At 52.9% G+C, this 16,227-nt stretch overlaps 1 protein-coding gene across 1 annotated transcript in view; it reads right to left on the bottom strand.

Moving 5' to 3' along the window:
- Positions 1–16,227, bottom strand: part of LOC116950185 (uncharacterized) — a 127,134-nt gene that overhangs the window by 13,547 nt on the left and 97,360 nt on the right. The window contains exons 7-9 of the mRNA XM_032967750.2: positions 14,610–14,708; positions 297–467; positions 70–156 (exon numbers count right to left, since the gene is read on the bottom strand). Coding sequence (XP_032823641.1) covers positions 70–156; positions 297–467; positions 14,610–14,708 — 357 coding nt within the window. The remainder of the gene's footprint in view (positions 1–69; positions 157–296; positions 468–14,609; positions 14,709–16,227) is intronic.

The following is a 16,227-nucleotide window of genomic DNA, read 5'->3' as shown; positions in this document are numbered from 1 at the left end:
GTAATGATGAAGAAGATGATAGCAGTGATGGACTGATGATGATGTTGATTGTGGTGACAGGTGATGTACCTGGGAGTCCGATGGGTCCGGGGGTGCCGATGGGCCCCACATCCCCCGCCCGTACCACGTCATCGTGCACGTGGGGGAGGCGGCTCCCTGCCGAACAGTCACGTGATGTTGATCAATGAGCTGCGTGATCTATTCGATCGCACGTGGGACTAACATTCCTTGTATGAATTTGTTGAATTCGTGAATATCGAACGCAAACGATTGACCGCGTCTCCCGCCTCACGTACTCTCTCCTCGGGCCAGAGCCACGTTCTGGTTGCTCGACGTGGGACTCGGGGGACCAGGAGGTCCGGGGGAACCCGGTAGTCCGGGGGGGCCGGGGACCCCTATTCCTCCAGGGGGTCCCATAGGGCCCAGTCCACCGGTGGGGCCGGGACGCCCTGACACGCCGGGCCGGCCTGCAATGCAACAGCAGAACGAGATGGGCACACTGTCAATACGATACAGCGAGCGTGGCGAGTGGGATCCCAGAGGGGCAATTTTTTCCGCTCCGTCTATATATTTTTCGTGCTTAAATCTCCAATAACTGCCAGAGGTGACGCAAGACACATACATCAGACGCGTGCCTCTACCATTGTCAACTCACGGGTACGGGCTGATGAGGGTAAAAGATAAAGGGGCAGCCCTGCAATTGCTTGTTCGCTCCACAGCTGACAGAAGCCCCCCCCCCGCCCCACCCCCCCTCCCCCCCCCCCGACAACTAGGAGACGAACCCTCAAGGGTAATTGCTCTACTCTTCCACATTGACCAGACGTTGTTAGAAGAGGTGGGCGGACCCACACGTTACCCCACCACGTGCCATCTCTTGTCGACCGGCGGGACTCGTCGCTCTACTCATTAGTAACCGCTGGGTGGACAGAGGCGGCAGAAACTCGCCCGGTGTTTTCAAACTGCCGCCCCGGGGAATCGAATCGAACGAGCGATCCTCTAGGATTGCAACATCCAGTGTGGCTAAACCATCACGCAGCGGGGTTCTTCACTATATAATTATTAAAAAAATATATAAAGCTGAGTCGACTGGGATAATATGTCTCATCTGCACGAGAGATATGGCGTGGTGGGGAGGGGGTGAAACGAACACGTGGCGGGTTCATAGAAGAAAACGCAGTGAACACGGAGAGATACAAAACAACGATGGTAATTTAATAAAATGATAACTTACGTGTTGGGAATATCAGCATTTGATTTGCATTACTCGTGAACAGGGACGCTGCCATGGTGTCATGGCTAGCACACGGGACTTGCATTTCGATTTCCCGGCGCGGTAGTTATCCCCCCCCCCCCCCACCACCACCACTCCGGCCCCTCCACCCCGACTCTGTCCACCCCAGAAGTACGAAGTGTCACACCACAGTTAGTCCATCAGCAGGTCGCACGTGGCGGGGGTGAAGTGTGGGTAACTTCAAGACGCCCGGGCCAGCGTGCAGGAAAGAGTAGGCCAAGTACCCTTCGGAGAGGGCTTCTCTATGGGCTCCAGAGAAGTTGAAGGCCCTTCCGGTAGCAGGGGCATGAGCAAGCAGCTGCAGGGCAGCGCCTTTGCCTACTTGTGAAACAATCGATCGATGCACGTGTCGTGAGCGTATGAATCAGGTGAGGTTTTTGTGCGTCTTTTAAAATCGATGATGAATCGATGAATTGTCGCATTCCGACTCGTGGCGGAATAACAACTCTCGTAAAACCGTGCCATAATTAACATCGAGAACGCCATCTACGGAACACAGAGTACGTGTGTTTTTGTTTTATTTGTTGTTGGGTCAGCCATCTGTGCGCAGATGTGCGACCATGTGCGTTTGAGTGTGTGTGCGTACGGGCATGTGCGTGTGCGAGCGAGGGTGTGTTATATGTATGTGTGTCGGTCTTCGCCACCCACCCACGCCCTCGTTCCGGCTTTCATAGGTGCTCGCTAACAGCACTTGCCCCAACAGTCTATTAAGGCTATACGGGGGATCTTTGTCTCTGTACGCGGATTTATGTGTGTGGGTGTTTGACGTTTAAATTAGCCCACTATTCCAGCTGCCTAAACAACCAATAACGACCCGGCAAGGCAATAGGACACTTATTTTCAACGTTTACCCAAAATCCACACACATACACTCTCGCGCACAAACACACGTACACAGACCGGCACACTTGCACAGATGCCCGGCTACATTTGTCACCCAGAGTAACGATGTTTACACACCGCACCAGGTACCCATTTAAGGCTGAGTCGACCTAGGGGAGGACCCGGGACCGGTTTAGCCATTTTGGCAGTGAGCCAGCATATCCGGCTTATAGCAGTAGCCACTCTAAAACACAAACAAAGACAAATATCCCCCCGTATAGCCATAACAGACTTTTGGGGCAAGTGATGTTAGCGAGCACCTATGAAGGCCGACACGGCAAGACGAGGGGGTGGGTGGCCAGCACCACGCTCGGCCGTCTTTGTCTCTCTAGTGGCGATGTTTACACATCGGCACGAGGTACTCATTTGGGCCTGAGTCGACGTCGTTGCGACCCACACACACACCAAGCCATGCACAGAGCCTTGATTAAACATTCGTGACCTGTAACATGCTCGAGTTTTTGCTCCCTCATTCGCAATATCCTGTGACCGCACTTGACCCCCATTGTTCACTATAAACATGCAATTTGCCTAATTACACGCATTGCTTACATTAAATAAACAAATGATTGGACGTGAAAAAAAAACCACACACACACACGGAGGTCCACTCTCAAAGCACAGCCTCTCCTTAAAAAAAGAAAACGAAATCAGTCCGATGGAATATTGCCTCTTCCCACATACTCGGAGACATTGGCCCAAGCGTAAGCTGCAGGTACACGTGCAGGTAGATGCGAGGTAAAGGCGCAGCCCTGAAATTTCTTGCTCATGCCACTGCTGGCGGATGGGCCACCAACTGGAAGGGAGTTCTAGTTGGTGGGTATTTTTGGCCTACTCTTCCACACTGGCCGGATTCATAGGAAAGGAGTGGCAAGTACCCACACTTCACCAAGTACTCACACTCTACCAAGTACCCCCACTCTACCAAGTACTCATACTCTGCCAAGTACTCACACTCTACCAAGTACTCACACTCTACCAAGTACTCACACTCTACCAAGTACCCACACTTCACCAAGTACTCACACTCTACCAAGTACCCACACTCTACCAAGTACTCACACTCTACCAAGTACCTACACTCTACCAAGTACCCACACTTCACCAAGTACTCACACTCTACCAAGTACTCACACTTCACCAAGTACCCACACTTCACCAAGTACTCACACTTCACCAAGTACCCACACTCTACCAAGTACTCACACTCTACCAAGTACCCACACTCTACCAAGTACCCACACTCTACCAAGTACCCACACTTCACCAAGTACTCACACTCTACCAAGTACTCACACTCTACCAAGTACTCACACTTCACCAAGTACTCACACTCTACCAAGTACCCACACTCTACCAAGTACCCACACTTCACCAAATACTCACACTCTACCAAGTACTCACACTCTACCAAGTACCCACACTCTACCAAATGCCCACACTTCAAGTACTCACACTCTACCAAGTACCCACACTTTACCAAGTACCCACACTCTACCAAGTACCCACACTTTACCAAGTACTCACACTCTACCAAGTACTCACACTCTACCAAGTACCCACACTCTACCAAGTACTCACACTCTACCAAGTAATCACACTCTACCAAGTACTCACACTTCACCAAGTACCCACAGTCTACCAAGTACCCACACTCTACCAAGTACTCACACTCTACCAAGTACTCACACTCTACCAAGTACCGACACTTCACCAAGTACCCACACTCTACCAAGTACTCACACTCTACCAAGTACTCACAGTCTACCAAGTACTCACACTCTACCAAGTAATCACACTCTACCAAGTACCCACACTCTACCAAGTACTCACAGTCTACCAAGTACCCACACTCTACCAAGTACTCACACTCTACCAAGTACTCACACTCTACCAAGTACCCACACTTCACCAAGTACTCACACTCTACCAAGTACCCACACTTCACCAAGTACTCACACTCTACCAAGTACCGACACTTCACCAAGTACCCACACTCTACCAAGTACTCACACTCTACCAAGTACCCACACTCTACCAAGTACCCACACTCTACCAAGTACTCACACTCTACCAAGTACCCACACTCTACCAAGTACTCACACTCTACCAAGTACTCACACTCTACCACGTACCCACACTCTACCCCAGCACACGTGACCATACCGATCGACTTAACCGAGGCGGAAGGCTGCGCGGGGTCTGGGGGGTGATATATATTTAAAAAAATGTTGCATCATTGTTTCGACTGCCGTGCCGGGAAATCGAATAAAAACCGCGACCTCTGGAAATCAAGTCAAGAAGCATAAACCATCAACCAAGCGAACTCCACTGCATCCTGGCAGCAGCTTTTGGCCAACAATTCGAAACCCGAGGCGGTGGTTAACCGCGTCGCGCGCTTCCAGACGCGCTTCAGCGGCCCGTCTAGCAACGTTCTTCCCCTCCAATATTCGGAAGCCGCTGGAGCTACGCACTTTGAAATCATCGAGATCGAAAACTAATTTCTTCACAACTACTGACTGTGTTTAGTTTGGTGTCCTTACCCCGGCACCTGCGATGAGCACGGTTGCCCACGCACGGTGCGGAAGAAGTTCAACAAACGTACATACCAAGTCCGGCTTGCTAAATCATGACACGGTAAATATTGCAGTTTGGATTCATCGTGGGGCATAAATAAAAAAATACATTAACATGCTGCAATTATAAATGAACGGTCGCTCGAACGTGCAACCGAAAGTTGTGTCGGTTTGACTGGTGGGGCAAAAGCACTGCCCGGGAACGCTCGCGAAGCAGCCGTGGAAATTCCACATTCCCATGGCGGTGTCAAGCCGATCTTGTACCATGCTGTGAAGGATTGTTGTTAAAAACAACAGCAGCAGCAGCGTGGTGGCTGTTGCACGGCAGGTGTGGTAATTGAATCCCGATATAATGGTCCTCTACGGTCCTCTACCGAGTATATCCAACGTCAATAAAAGCTTCTAAAGCCCCGACTCTGCACCCCACGACAGCTAGACTTAATGTCGTCCCTGTTAATTACGCCATTCTTAAGGCCACTTATGCCCAATTATGTTTACTTTGTATAATGGGCCATTTCCCCCTATCGTGTTAACACACGGACCTCTACATTTGCGCGCGCGCGCGCGTGTCAGCGGTTAAGCGCGAACGCTGCGCTACAAACCCGGCGACCCGAGTTCGATTCCCGCTCACGGCCACCAACACCGGCAGTGACGATTATCTGAACCGGTCCTGGGACTCCCCGAGGTCAACTCGGCCTCAAATGAGTGATTGGTGCGGTGTGTAAACATTTGTTCCGGGAGAGACAAAATGCGGGCGTGATGCTGGCCGATCTGTTAAGTAGGTGCTCGCCAACAGCACTTACCCCAACAGTGTTTAAAGACTACACGCGATGTGGTCTAAGTGGCGGTGACGTCACCACGACGCTTGTGCCAGGCTAGGTGCACTTTGAGGCCAACGCGAAGTGTCGAAGGCTCGCTGGCAGGATGGTCAACGGGACCAGACCCAGGTGTTGTGGGTTGACTGACTTACGATGACTTGGCAGAGCCAACGTACACAGCACGAGACGAATACCCCCCGTGTAGCCTTAGAACGGACTAATGTGGGGGAAAGTAGCGCAGACACCGAGACGCGTCTGTTTTTAAAGAGTGGAAACTTACGCAAAAGTAAGGAGGGCGGATTACGTTAAATCCCTGTTTATTTTTCCCATCTCGTTTCCCCCATCGCTCTTCTCTCTCTCTCTCTCACCGTCTCACCCGTCCCGCCTCCATCCCTACCCCTGTGATGTGTGGGGGTGGTGGGAGCTCGGGGTTATTGGGCGTCGCTGAGCCGTGACCCGCTCTGAAAACCGCACCCAGACCGCGTGGTCGCCACGGCGAATAATGCACGGAGCGATGACCAGCGAGGTACGCGGCGCAGGCGGACACAGAACCAGAGGGTAGCAGATACAGATAGGTGGATGGACACACAGGTGGACATACAAACGTACAGGCAGACAGACTGACATTGTGCAGATGGACGGGTAAGATAAACAGACAGACAGACGGACAGGCAGACGTACATACGGACACAATTATAGATGGACAGACTAACGGATGGACATGCAGAGAGACAAATAGATGGGCATAATACGGATACACAGACAGACAGGCAGATAGGTGAGCAGGCAGGCAGACACAGTGATAGACAGATGGACAGACTAAATGATGGCTCAACACACAAGACTAATAAACATCACAGTACATGGACAGAGCAGACAGAGACGAGACAGACAGACAGACGTATGGATTAACAGACAGCCAAACAAAGACGGACACAAGTTTGTCTAACGTGAGGCTCGACGGAGCGAGAGAGGTGCGGGCAGCACATTCTACTAAACTCTGTAACTCATGACCCCACCTCTGTCTTCCCACCCGATTATAATTTGCATGTTGTTTTTTTTAGTAATAAATGCCGACCACTTTAGTGCCCGTCTCGGATCTAAGCTGCTCATGGCGAGGATTACGATTCACGTCGGAGGGGTCAAGACTCTTCATCAGGAACTTTTTGATCAAGAGACCCAGTGCCAGAGAGAGATAGAGAGAAGACGCAGAAGAAGACAGGAGAGACACGGAGACGAAGAGAGTGGTAGATGTATGCACTGTATATTGAACTTCTTTCGCACCGTATGTAGCCAAGCGTGCTAATCGGGGGTGCGGGGGGCGAGGAGAGAGAGAGAAGTGAGACGAAAGCATTTTGGAATTGAGTCGGAGATAACAAATCACAGCCAAGCAGAGACACTGAGAGAGAGAGAGAATGGAGACACTGAGAGACAGAGAGGGTGGAGACACTGAGAGACAGAGAGGGTGGAGACACTGAGAGACAGAGAGGGTGGAGACACTGAGACACAGAGAGGGTGGAGACACTGAGAGACAGAGAGGGTGGAGACACTGGGAGACAGAGAGGGTGGAGACACTGAGAGACAGAGAGGGTGGAGACACTGGAGGGACAGAGAGGGTGGAGACACTGAGAGACAGAGAGGGTGGAGACACTGAGAGACAGAGAGGGTGGAGACACTGAGAGACAGAGAGGGTGGAGACACTGAGAGACAGAGAGGGTGGAGACACTGAGACACAGAGAGGGTGGAGACACTGAGAGACAGAGAGGGTGGAGACACTGAGAGACAGAGAGGGTGGAGACACTGAGAGACAGAGAGGGTGGAGACACTGAGAGACAGAGAGGGTGGAGACACTGAGAGACAGAGAGGGTGGAGACACTGAGACACAGAGAGGGTGGAGACACTGAGAGACAGAGAGGGTGGAGACACTGGGAGACAGAGAGGGTGGAGACACTGAGAGACAGAGAGGGTGGAGACACTGGAGGGACAGAGAGGGTGGAGACACTGAGAGACAGAGAGGGTGGAGACACTGAGAGACAGAGAGGGTGGAGACACTGAGAGACAGAGAGGGTGGAGACACTGAGAGACAGAGAGGGTGGAGACACTGAGACACAGAGAGGGTGGAGACACTGAGAGACAGAGAGGGTGGAGACACTGAGAGACAGAGAGAGTGGAGACACTGAGAGACAGAGAGGGTGGAGACACTGAGAGACAGAGAGGGTGGAGACACTGAGAGACAGAGAGGGTGGAGACACTGAGAGACAGAGAGGGTGGAGACACTGAGAGACAGAGAGGGTGGAGACACTGAGAGACAGAGAGGGTGGAGACACTGAGAGACAGAGAGGGTGGAGACACTGAGAGACAGAGAGGGTGGAGACACTGAGAGACAGAGAGGGTGGAGACACTGAGAGACAGAGAGGGTGGAGACACTGAGAGACAGAGAGAGTGGAGACACTGAGAGACAGAGAGGGTGGAGACACTGGAGACAGAGAGGGTGGAGACACTGGAGACAGAGAGGGTGGAGACACTGAGAGACAGAGAGGGTGGAGACACTGGAGGGACAGAGAGGGTGGAGACACTGAGAGACAGAGAGGGTGGAGACACTGAGAGACAGAGAGGGTGGAGACACTGAGAGACAGAGAGGGTGGAGACACTGAGAGACAGAGAGGGTGGAGACACTGAGACACAGAGAGGGTGGAGACACTGAGAGACAGAGAGGGTGGAGACACTGAGAGACAGAGAGAGTGGAGACACTGAGAGACAGAGAGGGTGGAGACACTGAGAGACAGAGAGGGTGGAGACACTGAGAGACAGAGAGGGTGGAGACACTGAGAGACAGAGAGGGTGGAGACACTGAGAGACAGAGAGGGTGGAGACACTGAGAGACAGAGAGGGTGGAGACACTGAGAGACAGAGAGGGTGGAGACACTGAGAGACAGAGAGGGTGGAGACACTGAGAGACAGAGAGGGTGGAGACACTGAGAGACAGAGAGGGTGGAGACACTGAGAGACAGAGAGAGTGGAGACACTGAGAGACAGAGAGGGTGGAGACACTGGAGACAGAGAGGGTGGAGACACTGGAGACAGAGAGGGTGGAGACACTGAGAGACAGAGAGGGTGGAGACACTGAGAGACAGAGAGGGTGGAGACACTGGAGACAGAGAGGGTGGAGACACTGGAGACAGAGAGGGTGGAGACACTGGAGACAGAGAGAGTGGAGACACTGAGAGACAGAGAGGGTGGAGACACTGGAGACAGAGAGGGTGGAGACACTGGAGACAGAGAGGGTGGAGACACTGAGAGACAGAGAGGGTGGAGACACTGGAGACAGAGAGGGTGGAGACACTGAGAGACAGAGAGAGTGGAGACACTGAGAGACAGAGAGGGTGGAGACACTGAGAGACAGAGAGAGTGGAGACACTGAGAGACAGAGAGAGTGGAGACACTGAGAGACAGAGAGAGTGGAGACACTGAGAGACAGAGAGAGTGGAGACACTAAGAGACAGAGAGGGTGGAGACACTGAGAGACAGAGAGGGTGGAGACAGTGAGAGACAGAGAGGGTGGAGACACTGAGAGACAGAGAGGGTGGAGACACTGGAGACAGAGAGGGTGGAGACACTGAGAGACAGAGAGGGTGGAGACACTGAGAGACAGAGAGAATGGAGACACTGGAGGGACAGAGAGGGTGGAGACACTGGAGACAGAGAGGGTGGAGACACTGGAGACAGAGAGGGTGGAGACACTGGGAGACAGAGAGGGTGGAGACACTGAGAGACAGAGAGGGTGGAGACACTGAGAGACAGAGAGGGTGGAGACACTGAGAGACAGAGAGAGTGGAGACACTGAGAGACAGAGAGGGTGGAGACACTGGAGACAGAGAGGGTGGAGACACTGAGAGACAGAGAGGGTGGAGACACTGGAGACAGAGAGGGTGGAGACACTGAGAGACAGAGAGGGTGGAGACACTGAGAGACAGAGAGGGTGGAGACACTGAGAGACAGAGAGGGTGGAGACACTGGAGACAGAGAGGGTGGAGACACTGGAGACAGAGAGGGTGGAGACACTGAGAGACAGAGAGGGTGGAGACACTGAGAGACGGAGAGAGTGGAGACACTGAGAGACAGAGAGGGTGGAGACACTGAGAGACAGAGAGGGTGGAGACACTGAGAGACGGAGAGAGTGGAGACACTGAGAGACAGAGAGGGTGGAGACACTGAGAGACAGAGAGAGTGGAGACACTGAGACACAGAGAGGGTGGAGACACTGAGAGACAGAGAGGGTGGAGACACTGGAGACAGAGAGGGTGGAGACACTGAGACACAGAGAGGGTGGAGACACTGGAGGGACAGAGAGGGTGGAGACACTGAGAGACAGAGAGAGTGGAGACACTGGAGGGACAGAGAGGGTGGAGACACTGAGAGACAGAGAGAGTGGAGACACTGGAGGGACAGAGAGGGTGGAGACACTGAGAGACAGAGAGGGTGGAGACACTGAGAGGGTGGAGACACTGAGAGACAGAGAGGGTGGAGACACTGGAGGGACAGAGAGGGTGGAGACACTGAGAGACAGAGAGGGTGGAGACACTGAGAGACAGAGAGGGTGGAGACACTGAGAGACAGAGAGGGTGGAGACACTGAGAGACAGAGAGGGTGGAGACACTGAGACACAGAGAGGGTGGAGACACTGAGAGACAGAGAGGGTGGAGACACTGAGAGACAGAGAGAGTGGAGACACTGAGAGACAGAGAGGGTGGAGACACTGAGAGACAGAGAGGGTGGAGACACTGAGAGACAGAGAGGGTGGAGACACTGAGAGACAGAGAGGGTGGAGACACTGAGAGACAGAGAGGGTGGAGACACTGGAGACAGAGAGGGTGGAGACACTGGAGACAGAGAGGGTGGAGACACTGGAGACAGAGAGAGTGGAGACACTGAGAGACAGAGAGGGTGGAGACACTGGAGACAGAGAGGGTGGAGACACTGGAGACAGAGAGGGTGGAGACACTGAGAGACAGAGAGGGTGGAGACACTGAGAGACAGAGAGGGTGGAGACACTGAGAGACAGAGAGGGTGGAGACACTGGAGACAGAGAGGGTGGAGACACTAAGAGACAGAGAGGGTGGAGACACTGAGAGACAGAGAGGGTGGAGACACTGAGAGACAGAGAGGGTGGAGACACTGGAGACAGAGAGGGTGGAGACACTGAGAGACAGAGAGGGTGGAGACACTGAGAGACAGAGAGAATGGAGACACTGGAGGGACAGAGAGGGTGGAGACACTGGAGACAGAGAGGGTGGAGACACTGGAGACAGAGAGGGTGGAGACACTGGGAGACAGAGAGGGTGGAGACACTGAGAGACAGAGAGGGTGGAGACACTGGAGACAGAGAGGGTGGAGACACTGAGAGACAGAGAGGGTGGAGACACTGGAGACAGAGAGGGTGGAGACACTGAGAGACAGAGAGGGTGGAGACACTGAGAGACAGAGAGAGTGGAGACACTGAGAGACAGAGAGGGTGGAGACACTGAGAGACAGAGAGGGTGGAGACACTGAGAGACAGAGAGGGTGGAGACACTGAGAGACAGAGAGGGTGGAGACACTGAGAGACAGAGAGGGTGGAGACACTGGAGACAGAGAGGGTGGAGACACTGGAGACAGAGAGGGTGGAGACACTGGAGACAGAGAGGGTGGAGACACTGGAGACAGAGAGGGTGGAGACACTGAGAGACAGAGAGGGTGGAGACACTGAGAGACGGAGAGAGTGGAGACACTGAGAGACAGAGAGGGTGGAGACACTGAGAGACAGAGAGGGTGGAGACACTGAGAGACAGAGAGGGTGGAGACACTGAGAGACGGAGAGAGTGGAGACACTGAGAGACAGAGAGGGTGGAGACACTGAGAGACAGAGAGAGTGGAGACACTGAGACACAGAGAGGGTGGAGACACTGGAGGGACAGAGAGGGTGGAGACACTGGAGGGACAGAGAGGGTGGAGACACTGAGAGACAGAGAGAGTGGAGACACTGGAGGGACAGAGAGGGTGGAGACACTGAGAGACAGAGAGAGTGGAGACACTGGAGGGACAGAGAGGGTGGAGACACTGAGAGACAGAGAGGGTGGAGACACTGAGAGACAGAGAGAGTGGAGACACTGAGAGACAGAGAGAGTGGAGACACTGAGAGACAGAGAGGGTGGAGACACTGAGAGACAGAGAGGGTGGTGGGTGAGACACTGGGATTAAAAGGACAGAGAAGTGCCATTCGTTGTTCCACCATCGTATGCCCTCGTTTTGCCGGGCCAGGCAACAGAGGCTTCATCAGCAGTGTGGTGGGGAGAGTCCCAAGACAACAAGAGCGTCGTCTGTCTGTGTTGGAGAAAGCTTGTGGAAATCAAATCATTGTACGGATATTTGTGACGCGCACAATATACTCGACGGACATAGATTACCGCGATTCTCGGGGGATGCGGAGCCAAGCTCAGTGTCGCTTGAAATCCCGGGGGCAGTGGTGGGGACTTTGAGGCAAAGTCTATTAATAATTATTTGTAAGGCGCCTTCCACTGATGTCTCAAGGATTGAACGCTGCTGCTGCTGCTACTGCTGTGAATGTTCAGCAGCAGCGGGCAGACGGTGATAATGTCCGCGTCCCAGACGGCCGGGCTTGCCACGGAGAAACGACGCCCGGCAGTGACCATGGACCCGGCCCTTGGTGTAGAGAAGACGAGGAGGAGGCGGTTGTGGTGCAGACAGGGGGCAGGAGAGAGACACAGGGCTTCCACGGAGAGCAACGACGAGTGGCAGTGGCGGTGCTGGCCCTTGGAATACATGTATAGTAATAGCGCGGCTGGTGGACAGCAGCGGCAACTGCGGCTGACGAAGATCGCACACGCCGGTGAGGGCGTGCACGCTGTTGGCAGAGCGGAGGAACTGGGGCAAGGGTCACGGAGGAGCACGTCTGAAGGACCCTGGAACTTTCTAGCGGGTTCGAGAAGGGAGGCGCGGTCAGGGCGGAGCCAGGCCGCGCTGGGTGGCATAAAAGGAGCCCAGAGAGGGAGCTCGGGGCTGCCGGTTCTGGGAGTGGACTCGTCTCGTCGTCGCTACCGTCTTCGCGAGATGTTGCGGGGACAGATAGTTGTTGGCCGTCTCGGTCAGCGCCATCGGTGTTAGACGATGAGGGTTGTGTTGAGGCTAGGCTAAGGCGGCTATGAAGACTGCGAGGACGAACCTCTGAAGTGTGGACTTGTTAAATAAAGAAGGTGCCTCCTGCAAACGCTTGTCTCCGAATCACTGGCACTACATATATAGAGGAGGTTGTGAGTCGCTTTGCTACTGCTGCTACTGCTCTTACTGTGGAGAGTTTTACTGTGAGCTGTCGGCCCCTTGGTAAATCATTTCGCCTCCTTTAAAAAAAAAAATGTCTCGGTGCTACTCAATCTTCGCAGCCATCCCAGCCACCTCGTAATGTCCAGTTTCTAAACAGAAGGCGCTCTTCATAAACACTCGGCTGGTGTCTTGTCATCACAAGCCATTGGGCGATGTCACATGGCCACAAATGGCGTGGCTGGTTATATTTATATAATAAGATACATCGATCACGAGGGCGAATTATGCGTTCGCCTTGCCAGCCCTCATAGGTGCTCGCTAACAGCACTTGCCCCACAGTCTGTTAAGGCTATACGGAGGATCTTTGTCTCTGTGTGTTCTTCTCTTTCCCTCTCGACTCTCTTCTCTCTTCCCTTAGGTCCCGTCCAGTCCAAACACTTAAATGGAAACAGAACTGGTCCTGGCACCGCTAAATGTGCGTACGCATGTGTGTGGGCGGGCGCGTGCAAACTCGCACGTGGCTCTCTCTGTGTGTGCTGTGTTTATGCAGACGTTCGTATGTTATGTACTGAGCGGTATACGCGCGTGTTTGTGTGTAAGTGCAATTACATGTTCACCCCTTGACACGCGGGTCCGTCCCACGACTTCCCGCCAGACAGCCTTCGACACTTCACGTGACAGTCTAAAAGTGTACCGAGGCTGGTGCAAGCACTACGGTGGTAATGTCACCACCACTGAGTGGCGATCGGCGGCTGCCGGAATGCGCACGATGCGTTCACAGGTGAGTTTTCAAATTGTGGGAAGTCAATATTGGTTGTCGAATGTATGGAATGGCCAGAGCCACGGTAATGTGGAATGGCCACCATTGGCTGAGGACCACACTCCATCACCCACATATTTCACCTTTTGAGTTTGTCTCCGTCAGGGTAAATGTTGCGGTTCACATTTGAATTATGTGAAGTTTTTTTTGTCCAAAGTTAAACGTTCTAAAAGAATGTAGCCTACATGAAGACATTTGGTGTATATTTTATGTGCCCATATTTCACTTTTATAGACTGGTATAATATAAATAACTTTTCTGGGACTACTTGCTGACCGAGTGAGTAACATCATCATCATCCTCCTTGTCAGCAGCATGAGCATTAGTTATCGTGTTATTCCAGGTGTTTAGAGACCAATAGGGATCATTTATAACGGCCATAAATATTCAAACAATGATCAAGACGAAAACGTAAACCAGCCCTTTAAAAAGCTTCCAAGCGACCCAAGGAATTACGTAAACTGCTGCGAAAATAAACCATTCGCACAGCAAAACCCAAACAAAAGCTTAGAAACGTCAACAAAAACAGCCTCACAAACAAGCATGAGCACAGGCATCCACTCAGCCAAACAAATATCCAAACAACCAAGCTGGCTGCCAAAAAGTTAAACACTCAAACGTGTGGACGACCGTGGCGTGCGGTTTCACGGTCGTGCTGCTCTCCGCCGTGTGTTTTAGGTGTTGTGGCGCTGTTCGGCGCGATGTCCGACCTTTGCGCTCAGCCTCTAGCGTGTGCAGCGGATTCAGTTCTAGCGTGCGGCACGAAACATCGGGCATCGCGCCGAGCGGGATGGGGGGGGGGGGCTCGTGGTCAACACCAGAAAAACGCTCCAGCAGGGTTACGTAAACATCCACACAGACAAACAGCAAGACGCAAACGCGCGCACGGACGACCACACACTGGCCTGTGGGTCCCATGGCCCCTGCTTTTCCACGGGCCCCTTCGGTGCCAGGTCTCCCGGGAATTCCTGGGGGTCCTGGTTGTCCAGCCGGTCCAACAGGGCCTGAAAGCCAGGGCCAGGGTTAGGTCGGTGTGACACGGGGAGACGCGGAATCGTGTTGATAGTGACCGGGGCTGTTTGCGTGGATAGGTTGAAGGGCTGTGGATGGGGGGGGGGGTGTGGAAGGGAGGTGGTGGTCGGAGCCAATTCAGGCATCACGTGTGTGTGTTGAACTCCTTTCGTCCCTTACGTAGCCGCTCGCGCTTATCGGAGGTGCCGGGGGAAGGACAAAAAACTCAACACACACGCAAAAAGCAGCGGCAAAACATTTGGCTAACTGTCGTTGGCCATGGCAGAGAATCAAACTCGGATCACTGTGGTTCGCAGCTCAGTGCTGCTAACCGTCGCCTCTCCCCACCACCCCGACCCCCATCGCACTCTTCCTTCCCCTCCCAACAAGTCTCTTTCTAATGATGCTGATAGCCACAATCGGGCCAATAATTTACCCAGGAAACCCCCAACGTGTAGGCAATTTCAAAATTAATCCGTGAAAATAAATAAAGCGTTAATCTTCAATGCGGCATGCACGGAAGGCCCTTCTGAGAGACAGGCAGACAGGGCGCGTGCGTTCAATAGCGATTCCAACGGGACGAACGAATTCCTCCGCTAATGATGATGATGATTTACTACAGAAACTGGCAGCCCGAGACACCGAGCAATGAAATTCGGTTCGGTCCACTTGCCTATGTCTGGCGGCTTTACAAGACTACTTTGTTCCCTTCTCCCCTACCCGTTCTCTACTCCTGGATTGTTAGGAGATTTTTACTGCTCTCTGTCTGGTGGGCTATCCACTTCCCCCACCACCACTCACTCAACCACCATCTCTACCCACCCTGCAACCCCACCACCACCACCACTGCCAGCACGAACCACGACCTCCAAGGGATAACGCCTAAATTATTGTGCACGTGTCGAGCCCATCCCATATCCAATATTAGTCAGCTTATACTGGACGTAGGATAATATAGCTGAGCCATCCGATGACTTGAGTAATCGATTACTCTAATTGTATTCAATCGGATGACCACGAGAAAAGTTGGGGACAAATTATGTCCCCACGGTGGCCGGGGCTTGGTGACACCATCGGCATCATCAGCTGACCGTGGCACCATCGGGGGTTTCCTGCCTTCGAGCGGCGAGGAGGTGGCGAGCGGCCACCGCTTTTATTCAAAGGGATCCGATGAATCAACGACAAACAAATACGCCTCCTTCACTTATGCCATCGCTCCGCGTGAAGAAAAACAAAACAGTGTATATGTATATATATTTTTTTTACAAACCATCAGCGCGCACACGGCCTTCTTGAGAGTGCACGTTTATTTCAGCAGCAATGGTTCAATACGGGCAAACTCTGGGCCGATTTCGACAGTCAGTGTCTCATCAGCAGAGTCAGGCTCGCTTGAATCAATGCTGGTGAACTGGCCGATCTTACAGGCAAAGGACCCTCTATTTCCAATATGGGACCATAAAGAAAAAAAATCAGTTAACAACTATTTTACATCAATGAATCAACTTAATCGAC

Source organism: Petromyzon marinus, chromosome 38 (assembly GCF_048934315.1).
Source record: "Petromyzon marinus isolate PM22_M1 ecotype Great Lakes invasive population chromosome 38, UKy_Petmar_22M1.pri1.0, whole genome shotgun sequence".
Lineage (NCBI taxonomy): Eukaryota > Metazoa > Chordata > Hyperoartia > Petromyzontiformes > Petromyzontidae > Petromyzon > Petromyzon marinus.
The sequence above is the reverse complement of the archived record's forward strand: the minus strand, read 5'-3'. Positions and strand labels throughout refer to the sequence as shown.